The sequence below is a fragment of the Morone saxatilis genome, unplaced genomic scaffold, assembly GCF_004916995.1.
Source record: "Morone saxatilis isolate NCDOM2014 unplaced genomic scaffold, NCSU_SB_2.0 Contig12, whole genome shotgun sequence".
NCBI classification, from domain to species: domain Eukaryota; kingdom Metazoa; phylum Chordata; class Actinopteri; family Moronidae; genus Morone; species Morone saxatilis.
In genome coordinates this window covers 27,810,230-27,827,242 of record NW_023339674.1, presented here as the reverse complement: position 1 = coordinate 27,827,242, position 17,013 = coordinate 27,810,230, and the positions used below count along the sequence as shown (strand labels likewise).

General features: G+C 39.4%; 2 protein-coding genes across 2 annotated transcripts in view; one reads left to right on the top strand and one right to left on the bottom strand.

Moving 5' to 3' along the window:
- The window catches only part of LOC118321567 (nuclear factor 1 C-type-like), a gene marked incomplete in the record, with an annotated part of 48,990 nt that overhangs the window by 22,317 nt on the left and 9,660 nt on the right, over positions 1-17,013 (top strand).
- The window catches only part of LOC118321918 (nuclear factor 1 C-type-like), a 34,346-nt gene that overhangs the window by 12,417 nt on the left and 4,916 nt on the right, over positions 1-17,013 (bottom strand). The window contains exons 5-7 of the mRNA XM_035653474.1: positions 13,164-13,285; positions 11,533-11,646; positions 10,708-10,885 (exon numbers count right to left, since the gene is read on the bottom strand). Of these exons, the coding sequence (XP_035509367.1) occupies positions 10,708-10,885; positions 11,533-11,646; positions 13,164-13,285 (414 nt within the window). The remainder of the gene's footprint in view (positions 1-10,707; positions 10,886-11,532; positions 11,647-13,163; positions 13,286-17,013) is intronic.

The window sequence follows — 17,013 nt, the reverse complement described above, 5'->3', positions numbered from 1 at the left end:
ATAGTTAGGAAGTCAGTCCTGGTCCAGTATGCAACTTGTACAATGTGATTAGGATTCCTACATTTATACCTCACAATAAATAAAACTGTTTTTAAAATTTTATTTCTCTATAAGTATCTGGTGGGGCAAATCACACCTTATGGCTGGTCAACTTTGGCTTGCGGGCCCCACTTTGGGTAGCACTGCTTTAAACACTACCACAAAGGGTTGTAGTCATGTGTGTCTGTGCTCAAGGCACTGTAAGCTGTGGAAGCCAGTGTTGATTCCACCCAGACGCCACATGATGGCACACTTGACTGCAAATTGCTCTGAGTGAGGCTCATGCAAGGCTGCGCTGAGATCAGATGGATGCTATTTGTAACATTAATAACACTGACACCCCAGGGCTCCAATACTGTTAGGTAGTCAATAAGGCTGTCAGCTGAACATGCAGGAAACTAAACAGCTTCAATCACATTCTTTTACCACAACCATTAGCTAGACCACACCTAATGTGTTGCAGTATGAAAGTTGGCTCCAGTCTACTCTCTGTGTGAGACAAATAACCACAGCGTCTCTCAACACAAAACATAAATAGCCTCTCATTTGTTAGAGTACTTAAGAGACAGTAACTGTCTCCAAAAGCCTTGTTCATAACTTCAATGAATAATTTCAATTCAATGACTAGGAGTTGCTTGGTAAACAAAATTATGACACAACATGTAGAAAGGGACTGGGATGGGTGATTGGCAGTTTTAAAGATGTCCCTTTTATGTGTAAGGTTTCAAACCAACATGGCAACACAGTACAAGACCAACAGAAGCCTAATGAGACACACTCCCTGCTTTTTGTGGATGGTTGCTAACATTAGGGTTTCAACAGGTTTCAACAGGTTTAATCTAAGACTTTTTAAGACCTTGTAAATGCATTTCAATACATATTTTACATCCATACTGGCAAATAACAATAGATCTGCATTAGTTTCATGTCCATTTTGTTTTCTGTTGTTACAGCATGACCAATACAAGTTGAAAAATGCAAATTAATAATTAATAAGTAACTTTAATCCAATCAATTTTTAAGACCTGTCAGAATCATGTTTAAGGCATTTGAAGACATTCAAAGGCCTAAAATTCAGATGATTGGACTTGAGACTTTTTAAGACCCTGTGGACACCCTGTTATATCCTTCCTTAGATTTCTTTTTCCTCTTCACAATTAAAACTGTTGCACAACTCTTCCCCAGTGCACCATGTTTTTTTTAATAAATTAACCATAAAGCATTGTGTATAGCCTGCTGGGGAAGAGTTGTGCAACGTGTTTTAATTTTGCTGGATTCATAGAAGCTCATACTGGTCTGCATCTCACAATGTGTGCTCATCTCAAAGTTAGACATTAAAAATCTTCTAAAACATCCATTTTATTTCCCCTTAAAGGACCAGTGTGTAGGATTTGGTGCCAACAACTGTGTAGTGTAGTGCAATGTAATTGCAGATAACAACCCCCTCACCTCACTCTCCCATTCCAAACGCAAAGGAGAAACTACGGTGGCTGCGAATCTATCTATCTAGAGCCAGTGTTTGGTTTGTCCGTTCTGGGCTACAGTAGAAACATGCCAGCATCATGTACCTATTTGACTGCAACTTTGCTGCTTGATAATGGTTTAATGGTAGCTTCCATACATAGCTATGGGTTGTTTCTAAACAACATCAGCAGTCTGATTTTACCTGCTCAACCACCATCCCATACTGCACTGGTGATAATACCCACACATGGTTATGACAATCAAACAGCCTGTCAAGCCTTCGCAGCATCATACGAGGGTCACTTCTTTTTCCATTAATTTACCAAATAACCACATTTGTCACCCAACAGCCAGCCATCCTCGTCCCTGGGGGCTTGTGGGTACTTGTGAAATACAGCTCTCAAGGTACTGGATACATGATTCTATATGTGAGGGCTCTGAGCAATATAAATTTTTAATTCAGCAAGCGCTTTGAATGGACTGCTACAGACATGGCGATGTCGTCTATTTATTAGCACATGCCGATAGGAGGCTTGTACTAAATAATCAACCTCCGAGGGGCTACCGGCAAGGCATTAATATTTCAGAGCACATGCCGTAGCTGTGTATATACAGCATAAACATAGATTGTCCTGGTTGTAATTTTCATCATGGTTTATTAGGTATTAAAGATTGAACTCCTGTTTCCCCCCGTGCTTTTTCAGTAATCAGGACGCTATGCAGTCCTGAATAACACATCACCAAAATAACAGACTTGGAAGGATTGTGATTTGATTCTATAATGCTCTCAAGCTCAGAGGTGCTGATTATAGGCCAGGAACCAGGGCCACATAGTGCTGTGGTCTCTCTAGTGGTGAAGGTGGTGCAGCCTGTAATTTTATTGAATTTTTTAATGTGTATTTTTGTTATTAGTTTATGAATATTTACTGGTGTTCCTTAGCCCCCCCCACCTTTGTTAAAAGTAAAGAGTTTTGTATTTCATTATATGTTTGTTAAATGTAGGGGTAGGTGATATGGATTAAATTAGGGATGCCTGATAATTATCAAGGCTGATAAATTATTGTCTGATAATGGGAAATGTATATTTTTATGTATATTTTGATAATTCTACGAAAGTGTGTGTGAAGTTTTTGATGTCCTTGACTAGAAATTAATATTTAAAGAGTCAGAACTGTCTGTTTTTGTTGTGTTAACAATAGTGATGAATAGTGGCACGTGTGGAGAGACCTAGAAACAGGACTGGGAATCAGTATGTATGAAGGCCCACACTTTTTACAGATTTTTACAGTATAAATGGCTATTGAAAATATAAATTACTCAAATTTGAATTTTTAAGTTGAATTAAATCAATTCAGTAACAATAGATATATTCAGATATATGCACAGATTGCACTGAGGTGAAGGGGACACTATTTCATTGTGAGATCAAAGACCTTAAGTATGCCAAAAGTGAACAAATAATGATGGACATGAATGATGTGTCATGCTAAAAGCTTGATCGCAGTGTTTTGGGCATAGTAATAGTTACACATTGTGTTAGGCAAATGCGAATAACTTTCCCTCTGGAAAGAGGAATATATTTATGAAATATGTCAAAAAATGTCTGCTGTCTATTTACTGTTTTTGTGAAGGGTGTGGATCTATTAGATGATGAAGAGGAGGAGAGAGTACTCTATGATGAAAACCTTGCAGTATGTTAACTTGAGCTCAGTTTTGTAAGGACAACAAAATACTTTTAATTTCAATATGCCGTAAGGTTTATGTATGCATCTAGATTGTTTTATGTCTGAGAAGTTGTTCTTTGTGATCTGTCTTTATTTGGCTTTGGTTTGCGAGGCACTCATTTGTCTGTATGTGCACATGATGTCAGTTAGATTTAGTTAGATCAGAGCTATGGAATATTAAATCATCAATCTTTTCTCTCTACATCTTAACCTTTCTAACTATCAGCTGTGCATAAACTACATACAAAATTGTGAAATTATCAGTTATCTTTTTGGTATTGGTTCGAGAAGCAGGTAAGTATCGGTTATTGTATCAGCTGAAATTAAAAAATCCACAGCGTGCGTCCCTAGATAAAATCCTGAATTCATCAACTATCTTATTGTGCAATAACAACCTAGTTACCTAGTTATTGCACTATAAGATAGTAATAATATATATACATACATATATATACACACACATATATAAGCATATTAATATTTCTGCAAACTCAAATGAGTAATCATGCAAGAAATCCGTTTTGGCTAACCCAGCAAATAGCAGACATATCAAAGTATTTTGTCACATTAATGCAAAAATCATATACAAATCCAATATGACTATTAAGCATCTGTGCTCATTGATCGCTAACATTAAAGTGAGAGCTACGAAGGTACAAAATGAATAGCAAAATTGAAATTGTCTCCAAACCCAAGTTAAATCCAAAAAAAACTGGTTTAAAAATGGTTAAAAAGAGCTAAAAAACAGTTTTATGGGAAGCAATGAAACAAGAAGATGGGATGGAGATAAAAAGAGGAAGAAAAGGAAAAACAAAGGAAAGGACACAATGAAGAAAAAGTTTAAGGCTGACCTCACCCCAGGTTGTGTATGTGTGTGTGTGTGTAAAAGAGTGTAAGCACGCCAATCTTCTTTTAGTCTTATTAATGAGGAATCGAATGTGACATACCCAGAGATGTGCAGCAGTGAGCATGCCGACACTGCCCCCTGCTACAGCAGATTAAAACAACAGGCTTCTCTCCCTCTCCCACTCTGTGTGTGTGACTCTCGACCGCAGTCCTCTCCCTCCACTCAGGCCAATCGATGGCGGGACAGTGGAGGCTGTGTCAGCACCGCTGAGAGCTCCCCTCTGCAGCCACAGCACGTCAATGCTGCTCGTCAGCCTCCTTTGTGTGTGTGTATTTTTCATTAATCCTTTATTTAATCATGGAGTCTGACTGAAATCAAGATCTGCTTTTCAAGAGACAAAATAGACAAGAAAAAAATAAAGGTTCATAAAAATGTCACAGAATGCGGTTCAGTCACAGGCAGGCAGCAGCAGACGGCGACATGTATTATTAGAAACAATCCAAGTGTCGAGGAAATGACTCAATATTGCTGCTTTACAAATCATTGCAGGAAACAAGGAAGTGATTCCTGCACAGTCTGCATTATACTGCATGCGAGGCCGGCCTGGTCAGATCCAGAGCTTACAGTGTTCATCCACATCTGCCTGACATCTGCCTGTTCCCTAGGAACAAAAGAAAAAAAGAAACATTTAAATGAAAAGTGGTTCAACAGTGTAGCAGTGTTCGACTTCATGATGGAAAGCAAACTAATGATACTGAAATAACCATTCAGCAGCATCCAATATTAACAAACCTCAAATGCAGGTACATTCTGGGTTTTGCAGAATAAATAAACTGGAGTCGCCAGGTGGCAGGTAAAAAATTTGGAATCACAGCATAGGGCCAGGTTTACATTGCTGTGTGTTTATGTGACACCCACTGTCCGCCTGCACTATCGTGAGATCAGTAAATCAAATCAAAGCAGCTTGTCAGTCCCTCCAGGATTTCACTAGCTTTTCTGCAGATTGTTGCGGCCATAAATTCCTGATGTTTTTAAGCTTTTTTTGTAAAAAGAAGTTGCAGGAAAAAGTGAAAATTGCAAGAATAACTGCGATTTTCTTTTCAAAATGGAAGGCAACTTGTTCCAGTGAGAATAAAATCCCCAGTAGTTCGGTGGCTTATGGTTCAGCTGGAAACAACAATGATTGGTCAAATTTGTAGAAAAGTGTGGGTGCTTTCTACACAATGTCTGTCTATGTTTTTCTGGTAAGAAACATCTGTGTTATTATGTTATTAGAGATGTGGTGACACATTTCCAGTGTTAAGCCACCGAAAAGAAGATAGCAAGACAGCAAAAAGAGGAAGACTAAGGAGAAAGTCACAGAGATCTGCATTTTTGCTAAAATAGGTCATTACCTTGAGTTAAATAATGCAGTTTTATGGCCTGCAAAATAATACAGGCTGTTTTATTTTCTCAGTTTACCTGCCATTGGCAGATGAGCCACGTTCATTTTGGACCCTAGCCCTCAGGAAGTGGTCCATGTGGACACAGTCAATCACACAGTCACATGTTATGCCCACAAAAACATCTTTTGACGTACACATCTATTACTAAAAAGATCTATGTAAAAATGTTCAGAGCATATAGATATAATAATTTAAACCATCAGGTCTATTATACCAAAAGTATATTTAAATGTTACCAATAGAACTTCTTTTCCAGACGCCATTTTGACATGAAACAGTAGGGTAAACACAGGTGTTACCATTGATACTTATTAAGGCTCTGTTCCATCCAGGTCAAACAGAATCAGGGTGCTGCTGTTGTGCATGTCGGCTCACTGGAAAGGCTCCAGAAAAACCTACTGTTTCATGTCAAAATAGCTGCTGTGAAAAAGGTCTACAACCACATCAAAGAGTTTTTTCAATCCATTATCTGTGTGCAGTGGCCAGGTGGAACCAGCACATTAAATGTATGTATGCACTCGCAGCAGGAGGTGGATGGGAATGTGGGAAGACTTTCTGACCGGAAATAATAATAATACTAATAATAATTCTATTAGTATCTGACATTATCTCAGAAATTAATTGAGAAACTAAGAGAAAAGTTTATGGATAGAATATCCAGATAGGACTTTTTTAATCTTTTATCAAGATGGCACTGGCGCCTAATGGCAGCCATTGTGTCTGCTCCGTTAAAATATTGTTTTTATCATGAGTGACCATCAGGATCTCTCCCAATCAGAAGGCATGGGAGGATTACACCACCCGTTACTGGCGCCTGAGGGCCAGGAAGAATTTCTTCCCTCAGGCCAGTTGGGCCTTCAATCAATGACTTTACACACATATATACTGTAATGTATAATCCATCGCCTGCCATACATCACTGTCATATTGCATATATTATTATATGGCACTGGTTATATCCTTTCATTTTTCTGAAACTCACTAGTGGTTATATTGTTATATTTATATTGTCATATTGTTTTACTGTTTCATTTTTCTGAACCACACATTCGAGATTGAAAAATGATCATTGATCACATTGTTCCTTATTCTACTGCTCATTTTTACTCTATTTTATATATTTAACTTGATCTATTTGCAAGGTTATTTTATATTGTATTGTTAGATTCATCTTTATTTTAATTTATCTATTTGTTAGACTCATTCACGAGGTAGGCAGCTACGGATTTCACAATACGTTGTAGTGTGTGTGATTGTGTGTGTCACAATAAAAACTGATCAGATTTTTTTACTTTGATACACTGACTCAAATAAACTAATTAATAGTAGTCCTAAGCATTCCTGAAGGAACTTTTTTAATTGCAATATTCCTCTGTTTGAACATTTGGAGAACATTTTTGTATTCTTATTTTAACGTTAATTTAGTAAGATTCTGTGCCATAATAGGTGATGTTGCATTGTCAGGCATTGTAACAGAGGATGTTTCTCTGTACAGCCACCTGCATACACCTTAGTGTGAAGAGAACCAATCAATCAATCAATCAATCAATCAACAATGATGATATTGTTAGGCTATATGATACATTTAGAACTATATTATAATTCAAACTATACAGTCAAACAGGATAATGTCAACATAATTATGAAGTGTAATTTACATAGAAAACTCAAAATTTCATTATAGTAATGCAATATACAATTCATTAGTGAAAACTGTGTGTTTGGAGAACAGCAGAATTGGTGAATGCCTTAAGTTCTCCTGAATCAGTTGAATATGTTTGTATGAGTGGTTCTTGTTTGAGGCCCACAGTCTACACATGTTGTAAGTCTGCTTTCACTCACAATTTGTAAATTCTAGCTTTCACTTCCATCTTATGGTCTTCATCAGCGGACAATGTGACATGCTATTTAAGAGAGAGAGGAGGTTGAAATCTCTGGAAGCAGCTAGTAAGTGGACCTTAAGTAAGAATAGTTTGCTGGGTTACTACTTGTTTGCTTAAAGTCTCCCTTTACGAAAACCATACTGGCAATACGTTTTCCACCACTGCCAAAAAGTTGTGTCCAAAAAGTTGTGGTTTTAATCATATTTTCCAACTGGCACCTTAACCAAAGCTTTGAAAACCTAACTTTCCTCCATGAATCATGAACCATCTCCTGCTAGAATACTTCTAAAGTGCTCCCACTCTACCCTTCTATTTTGTCTCCTCCCTCTCCCCCCTCCTTCCTCTCTCTCTCTATGGCCTCCCTCCCTGTCTCTCCTCACTACAGACCTGCAGACATAAAAGGCCCAGGAAGAAGACAATCTCTCTACCTGCTCTGATTGCTGTTGCATAATTAAAGGCAATGCTCAAAGCAGGGGTACTGAGCCCCAGGTGACACACAAACACACCTCCCTCTCTCAATCTCTCATGTCTCTCTCTCATCTTTCCTCCTTTCCTGCCCTCTCCTTCTTCTCCTCATTTCCTACCCTCATTGTCTCTCATACTCTTACATTTCTTCCCTGTCATTGAACCTTTTCTTTACGACTTACATGTACATTTTTGTCCTTTAAGAAAATGAATTCCTGCAGCTGATATTTCTGAGACTGGGGACTGTTGCCAGCTATTTCACATCGTGTCAGTTAGTTTGGAGCTGAATAAATGTTCAGCCCTGCAGATTCCAGGCTGCCAGCTGAAGTTATGAAAATGGGGGTGTTTTGACTTTCTGAATTATAGGTCTTATCATCTATTAAACCATACAATCATTAAAACAGAACCACATTTGTTAAGTAAAATATATTTAAACAATTACAACAAACAACAAATAAAACCTTATAATGACTGTGTGTTTGTGTGTTCAAACATGGACAAAGACAGAGAGAGACAAGGGCAGATAATAGGATGGGTGACTGACATCGCGACAAGGGGGGGACAGCTAACATAGACTTGACCTGAGCCTTTCCTCTCCAGTGTTATCAGCAGTGTGTGTGTGTGTGTGAGAGAGTGTGTGTCGGTGCAGGACCCCTCTTTCTGATGTCTGTCTGGGTGACAATGATTGTTGGCTATTTTCTTGACACCTCAGAGACCAAAAAAAGGGTGAGAGAGAGAGAAAAAGGAAAAAAAGAGAAAAAGACAATGTCGACAACATGAAATAATCATCAGTTCCTTCCCTCTGCACCGGGGAAATATGAAACATTAATACACATATTCTCCCTCCTTCTCCTTCACTCTGTCTTCATCCTGCGCTCATATCTCTGGGGAGAAAAACTAATAAAGAGGAACAAAAATACGGGAATGATTAAAAGCTGCTTCTATGCAAGAGAAACATTAAAATCAAACAGAATGGGGTGGAGAGAGCCGGCGAGAGAAAGACCAGGAGAGAGCGAGAGGAGAGAGATGGAGGGGCAGGTTAAGACTGACAGAGGAAAGGAGTGCAGGTAGACAAAGACGGAACAAAGGGGGGGAGAGAAGTAAGAGGTAGATGATGCAGGGAGAAGGCAGGGACTGCCACTCTCTTTGTCTCTGTCAATAGTTAATATTCCAGTGCTTGGTTTGGCACCTCCACCTCATTTCTGTCTGCAAATATTTACACTGGATAGCCCTGTATTCATGTTTTCTTTGATGTGCACACACACACACACACACACACACACACAGTGTACACCATACAGAACACACACCTAACTCCTCCTGCCAGTGTCACTGTGGTCAGAGTGTCACATTGAAAGCCAGGCTGACAATATTTATGTAGGCTTGTGCTATAATGATGTTACTGCAGTCATTCTGTCACACCATTAAATTATGCCAGGAGTGCCTCAAACCAGTAAGATAAACAACAACCGACCCGCCTGCGTGCCTTGAGTCAGCTAGCCTCCAGCCTGCACCCCTCCTAGTCGGTTAGCCTTCCTGTCTGCCGTGGTCCTGTATTTCCTAAACCCTCTGAGCCTTTAGTGGACTAGATGAAGAGCCACCCTGATGTCCAGCGGCAATATTTCATTGGGTTTTTTAGGGGGTACCCCCGGGAGCCCCTAGAAAGAGCCGTGGTCCCCACAGCTCCTGATACCATTTCATCTCTTCCTCAACTCCAACCATGGTTCCACGCCCGGCGTGCACGATTGCTTACAGACCACAAAAGACAGGTGGGTCACTTTTTGTTACTCATGAACAGTGTTGGGAGTTTAAATGGGCCTAATACTCAATACTTTTGTCCTACCTGAAAATAATGGACAACTGCAGAAGACAGCAGAGAAACGCAGCGCATCCAGGCGTATCAGCTTTATTAAGACCACCTGACCTTACGGTGGCTGTCAGTTCAAGCATTGTGGGTCTCCTACTAAATCTCCCTGTCTACTAACCAAGTGTGAACCTCTTGGTGACGTCACCTATTAGTTTGGGGATTACTGTTTTAAAGACTCGAGTTTGGCGTTATAGTCGTCACCATGACAGTTTGTCAGAGCCAGTGGACATGACATACTAAGTTGAGCTGCTCTAATTGGCTCATTCTCCTTTAGAGTCCTTGGTATCTGTTTTTTTATTGCAGCCAATGGAGCTGCCCCTTGCTGGCCTTACATAGAATGCCGGTTTAAGACACTATATACTGTCAATGCTACTAACCAAGAGAATAAGGTAGAACAGGTAGGAATGCTAGTCATTGCTGCCCTCTGGTGGTTGGGAGTATTAATAACTAGATACATTAGTCTTGTCCCACAGCAACACTAAAAGAATACAGATGTGTGCATCAATAATAATTATTGAAACAGACATTTAAAGGTTTTATATATATGATATTTAGTACATGAATATAGCAGCAAATAACTACTAGCTAAGCAAAGATATAATCGAGTAGCAACAAAATAAACAAAGCGGAGCCGACTGAAAATAAAAAGAGGAAGAGAAGAGTGAGTTGTCCTGTTTTCGAGTTAGGGCATTGGAATAATAACTTTGGAATAATAACTACTTTTTGTTTTTCTATATTTCTGATATTATATACTGCTGGTATCCTGATTATTAATTTTCATGAAAACCCAAAGCCTCTGTTGTACACATTACATTTCCTCTAGATTGTTCTTTTTGTGTCTGTACCCCCAACCTCAAGTTCAAGAAGACTTTAGTAGTTTCTGTAGTAAAAGGCTAGTTGTTAGCCAGCTAATGTAGTAGTGGAGAAAGGAAATAGTATTTGGAGCTCTGTGACACTTTTCTTGGAGCTGAACTTTTGACTGGCTGTCCTTACCGAGCTGGACGCTTGATTGGCAGGGTCGCAGGCCAGTGAGACGAGATCTTTTAGGGGGTCCTGGGCCAGGTGAGGAGGATAGCGGATTGCTCCATGGGGGAAGTAGGAGGAGGACGGGAAATGAAGAGATGAGGAGGGGTGGGGACTCCGAGACAGACCTAGACAGAGGGAGAGATGAGACAGAGAGGGAGAGGAGAAACAATACAGTAAATTACATTTTGTTCTTTGAATTCAACTAATGGGAGTAAATTGTGTGTGTGTGTTTGTGTGTGCAGAGATGCACCAATCCACTTTTTTTTTAGTTCAGATCTGATTCCAATACTTAAATTTGGATATCTGCAGATACTGATAATAATACATTTAATTCAATTGGTAGTTCTGTATGATGCAGGATAACTTCCACCTGTCTCAATGTCAGCCTTACACACATTACAAATTGCTGTCTTGCTATTCTGTGTTTTGAGACTAAAATATCTTTAAAATATCCTCAAGACATGTTGAGTTAGCCAACTTTTTTTAGCTCACTCAGTTACAGATTGTCTCCTGTTACGTTATGTCAGGTTCAGGGTCCAGCGCTAGCTCTGTCCGTAAGTGGCACCTTTATAGAACAGTTTAATTACTAATTAATTCATCTCTGCTACAACATTTTGGTTATGAGCATACAATTATTAATTCATAAAAGCATTACACTATGGAATCTGGATTGGTGCATGGATTAATGCCATCAGTCCTATATCTAAAATGTTCCAATACAGATATTGGATTGGAACAGTCTCAGCTGTGTGTGTGTGTGTGTGTTACTGACCACTGTGAACAGCTATGACTGGTCGATGATGCTGAGTGAAAGAGCCCAGTCTTGGTGAGTCTTCCTGGGGGGAGGGACTGTCCAGCTCTGCCTTCTTCACTGGAGGAGACAGACCTAGAAAAATATATATATAAAAACACTGCACTTCACTTCAACACTGCAAGAACCAAAGGTGCTGGGACCCATTTATTTGTTATGTTGGTTTTAAAGAGCAACTTAACAATCACTAAAAGCTTACCCTACTTCATCATCTATTTTACTCTAAATGGGGCCATAATCTACTAAATAAACATCATGCTGTATGGAAGAAGACTTAAAACTACAGATTGAGATGGAGCTCTGTCAGACATTTTTGCAACCCATGGAGCTCCGCTGGCAATTTTTCTATCAAAAAGGAATATATTATTGCTTTAGACAAAGAGGTCTGTGGTGCGATACGTGCACAGTGGCATGTTAACGAACTTTATCTTGTAGCCTATGCTTTAATTTAATAGGTCTATAATGTTAGCTCTTTATGGTTCCCTCCTCCAACTTGACTGGATGCTATTGGATTGGTGGACGGCTGTGGCTCAGAAGGTAGAGCAGGTTGTCTACTAATCAGAAGGTCGGCCGTTCGATCTCTGGCTCCTCCCACTGCATGTTGAAGTGTCCTTGGGCAAGACTCTGAACCCCAAATTGCTCCTGATGGTCAGTCATCGATTTGTAAGTGTGTTCCTTTTCTGAAAAGCAATTCCAGCTGCCATCAGTGTATGACTATGGGTGAATGTGACATGTACCGTACAAGGTGGTCAGAAAACTAGAGAGTTGCTATATAAGTGCAGTCCATTTACCATTGGTTCTAACAATGTGGATCTAGGGAATAAAGTGTGGTTAAACAACATACTCTTTTAATCTTTGGGCTTAGGGGAAGAAATTTAGTATTTTCAAGTCAAAAGCCTCAAGTCGAAGTGAAGCTACAAGTCACTGGTGTTAAAGTCCATGTCAAGTTGCATGGGAGAAGCCAGGGATCAAACCGCCAACCTTCTCATTAGTGGACGACGCACTCTACCTCATGAGCCACAGCCGCCCTGCTCATGTGAGTCCACACCTCTGTCAGTGATAACTCATTAGCATTAGATTAATTGAGACTGAGATTAATTTTATCTGAAGGTCTGGGGGGCGGGGGGGGGTTAACTTCTTGGATGGTGGAGTGGTTTGTGGTCAAATGTCATTAGTGTATTACAATTGTGTCTGTAAAGTGAGATATTTTACTCAACTGTGTAATAATGTTATGTAAGTATTAGATCATGTTACGCAGAAATATTTCCTGTGAGAGATGTGTGAGTTGATATTTGTATACGTGTTAGTTTCTGTGCTTCCATACGGGTTGATGTTTGCTGTTATTATTCAGCCTGGGAATACTATATGAAAAAAAAACGGAGTAAAAGGGATGCATACAGTACATTTTCTAATGTTATTATAGATGAACAGTAAATAAAAGACAATGACTCACTGTTAGTACACCAAAGACACACAATGATTTCAGTATATGTAACTTGTTCAAATAGGTTCATTTAGTGATAAATTATATTTGTATTTATTATTACAGACACTGGATACTATAATGCTTATTCTTGTTCTTATTCCCTTACCTCCCTCCATGTCATCGGTCCAGTTTCTGGAGCTGCTGGCAGGAGAGGAAGGTGAGTGGTAATACTCCCCTCCTGGACTGTCAGCCTCTTCCTCCATAGAGCCAGACTTATGACGCTTACTCCTGCAGACACATATAAAGACACATATACAGACATTTAGGATCATGGTTTCATGGTGCAATGTGTTACAAGTGTGCTCTGTCTACTACCAAAGGAGCCTATTTTTCTCACTTAATAAGTGACAATAGACACAATCCAAGCCAGATTTGGAAGCTGCTCACCCTTTATGGCTCACAATTTTTCTACAGAAAAATAGACAAGACTATCTCTCTTCAAACGTTGTCAAAGCTGGGGTTAGCTAACCTTGCGAGCCAGGTGGACTTGTCCTACAAGGAACTACTGTCAGCTAATGCATGAACTACGGGTGTGGTGTAATGCTAGGTGTGTGCAATGACATGTGTGATAAGTGACTGTACACTCAAAAAAAAAAAACTATGGCGACTGCTAAAGAGATTAGCATAGATGCTGCTAACATCAGTTATATCCAAACTGTGTTTCTTTATTGAAAGAAGAGCAAAGAAAGGGCTGAAAGCTTTTCTCCATGGAAAAGAGGTTTTCACTCTTCTCCCGACTGGCTTCAGTAAGAGTTTGACTACTTTATATGGTTTGTTGATCTGACTGGTCGAAGTTTGCCTGTGATAGACGGTAAGAGACAGATGGTTCATCCAATCAACTGTTGAGTATTTTTTGAAAGCGCATGCCCTTTTCCAAACAGTTTACAACAACGACTTTCCAGAGGGTTCTGTGTAACAAACCACAGCTTTTAAACTAACCATCGGCCTCTTTCCCCCGTCAGCTAAACTTTTTAAAGATTTCGGGGACCTACAATACTGAATATTGTTAATTTGTCGTTCATCCCCTCTCTCTGCCCCCCTTTCCTGTCTGTCTTCAGCTGTCACTATAATAAAGGCAATAGAAAAGTACTTAAAAAAAAAAAGAGGTGTGCTTGAGATCATTGTCTTGTTGGAAAGTCCAATGATCACCAAGGTTTATTTGTCAACAGAAGGCATCACGTTCCTCTTTAAAATGGCCTGGTATTTCTGGGAATCCATGATGCAAGGTACACGACAAAGATTGCCAGTTCCTGCTACAGAAAAACAAGCCCCATACATCCTCATGAACCGCACCTCCCATGGCTGACCGTGGCGATTGGTATTTTCTTCTGGTCATAAGCCTGGCCTTTCACACGCCAGACATACCGCTGGTCCATTTGTCCAAACAGTTCCACTTTGGTTTCATCAGTCCATAGAACTGTCTCCCAAAACTCTGTAGTCTTATCAAAATTCCTTCCTGGCATATTCTGGTGGACTTTTGATGTCCCTTTTGGTCAATAGTGGAGTACGTCTTGGAGTCCGGTCTCAGTGCACGTCTTATAGTTGTGTGCCAACTAAAGCACTTGTAAACCAGCCTTCATCAGGATCATCCTGTCCTTTTTTTTAGGTATCTCTGAGTCCACAGGGTTTTATCTTAAGTTGTTCTACTAAGTCTGCTAAGGGTCCTTGATGGAATGTTGGACTTTCTTTCATGCCAGGCAGGTTTGCAGCTGTCTCCAAGTTTTAGGCCCGCTTCAGGTGTCGAGCAATCAATCTCCTCTCCTCAGCTCCTTTTGTCTTTCCGCATGATTTGCCAACTCATCTTGCAATAAACTTTTAATTAAAAAACCCCTTAACCTAAAAACAGAGCCTGAAGCAAATGAAAGGATTCATTCTATAGAGTCCCAAAGGCCTAAATTATGTTTCAACTCCACTTTTAGGCCTTAAAAACTGTTCAAGGAACAGCTTTTTTAATAACAGTAAAATTTAATATAGGGGTTTGAATAATTTGGTTGACAGGCTTTATTCTTACACAAACATTACTACTTTACACACAAAATACTACATCATGGGCAATTTCTGCATTGAAAATAAATGATTTAATACTATAAAGAAGTCGTCCAAGAGCGAAAAAAATCTTTGCTCTTTATGGAAAAAACTTTAAATGATCTTTTCCGACCACTCAAAGCACTTTTTTTACACTAACATGGCAAACAATTCGCCGCTTTTTCACACATTTCACCTCAGTGATGGCAACAGCCCATCGAACAAAAAACTAGCCCATTGAAAACAGAAAAACTACTCATACACATTCAAATTACTTTCGACATGTTGGGCCAATAGGAGGCGGGATCGAAGCCAACCAACCTTCCCCAATTATGGGGAAACGCCACCCAAGCTGATAAGAATAAAAAACTGGCTTTTGATGGACAAGCGATGAAAAGCAGAAAGCTTTAGGAAAAAAATATAACATACGATTGAACCCTGTGGTCTAATGTTTATACAAGTTCCCATAATCACATTAAAAGCTTGGGAATTGATGCAACAAACTGCGATGCACTGTGTGTTCTGACACCTTTCTATCAGAACCAGCATTAACTTTTTCAGCAATTTGAGCTACAGTAGTTTGTGCCGAGTCAAACCAAGTCTAGCCAAGCCAACACATGTATGGAAAAAGGATTTGCTTCACATCATAACAGCACTGCTTCACTTGATCATTACTGAAAATTCACTTCAATTTTATTTGTATAACACCAATTCAAGTTCTTGGTCTTCTTCAAAAAGAGCAGGTCTAGACCATACTCCTTTTTTAAAATGATTTACAGACACCCAACAATTCCGACCATGACACATCTCTGCTGCAACTCTCCTCCCATTTCACCACCAGGTTTAACAACCCAAAACCCTGCATAACATATCTAAATATAAAACATATCTGTGCAGCTAATGACAATGGCACTTTGCTGCTGTAAAATTATGCAAAAATAAAAACACTAAACTCAATTTTAGAAAAGTTATCAATGTTTTAACTACCTCTGACTTCTCCTTCGCAGTTGTAATCTAATCTAATACTTATTTACTTATTACCTTGCAAGTAAATTCTAAATTAAAAATGTGTATGTTACTGCCATGGTGGTAAAAATAGTTTCCCTCAACAAATTAGTTGTATGACATCTACAACCAGGCTGCCGTTCATTTTATTTTTAACTGAATCACATCCATCCATCCATCCATCATGTAAACCCACTGACACTAAAGCCCTATTCGCACAGACTAGTATTATCTTGGGACCTTATGTGATTTGAAATAATTGTGGAGGACGTCTCTGATCCTAATCCCATGCTAATCTGCCATGTCTGTAAATAGGTGGTAAAAATTCCACAATTCCAGAAACTACCTACCATATTTGGCCAAACACAGAGGTTCTGTGATCATTTTAGTCCTGCCCCAATTGGCATCTTTGTGATTTGGGGTCGTATTATTGTTTTTTCTTGCAAGGTATCAAACTGGTATTTTAATGTAACAAAGCAGAACTTAACATGAAGCAGAGTGGGGGTACTACACCTAAAATATACAGGTAATGGGTGAATTATATTGTGAGTAAAGTTATTTTTTACAGTAAGCAGAGCAGTTTCTGCAGCTTCCTCCACTGTTTCAGGCTTTTCTCCACTTTCAGCACAAAGATTGGTCCATAATGAAAATTGTAGAGAGTGCACATGCCAGAGTTCGAATCTAAGCAAACGTGTTCACACAGAGAAATTTCCAACATCACAAACCAACTTTCATGTCTGCTGTCCACAGCTGGCTGTGTGTCAGATTCTTTGCTTTGACTTCAGCATCACACAGCAGCAGAACCCATACGCACAGCTTTAAAATGAGAGAGAGGTGTGCATTTACACCAGTGGCACAGCAGTGGTAGCTTCATTAACACGCCATTATTGTCAGAAAATTCAAGTAAAATACAAACATTGCTTATC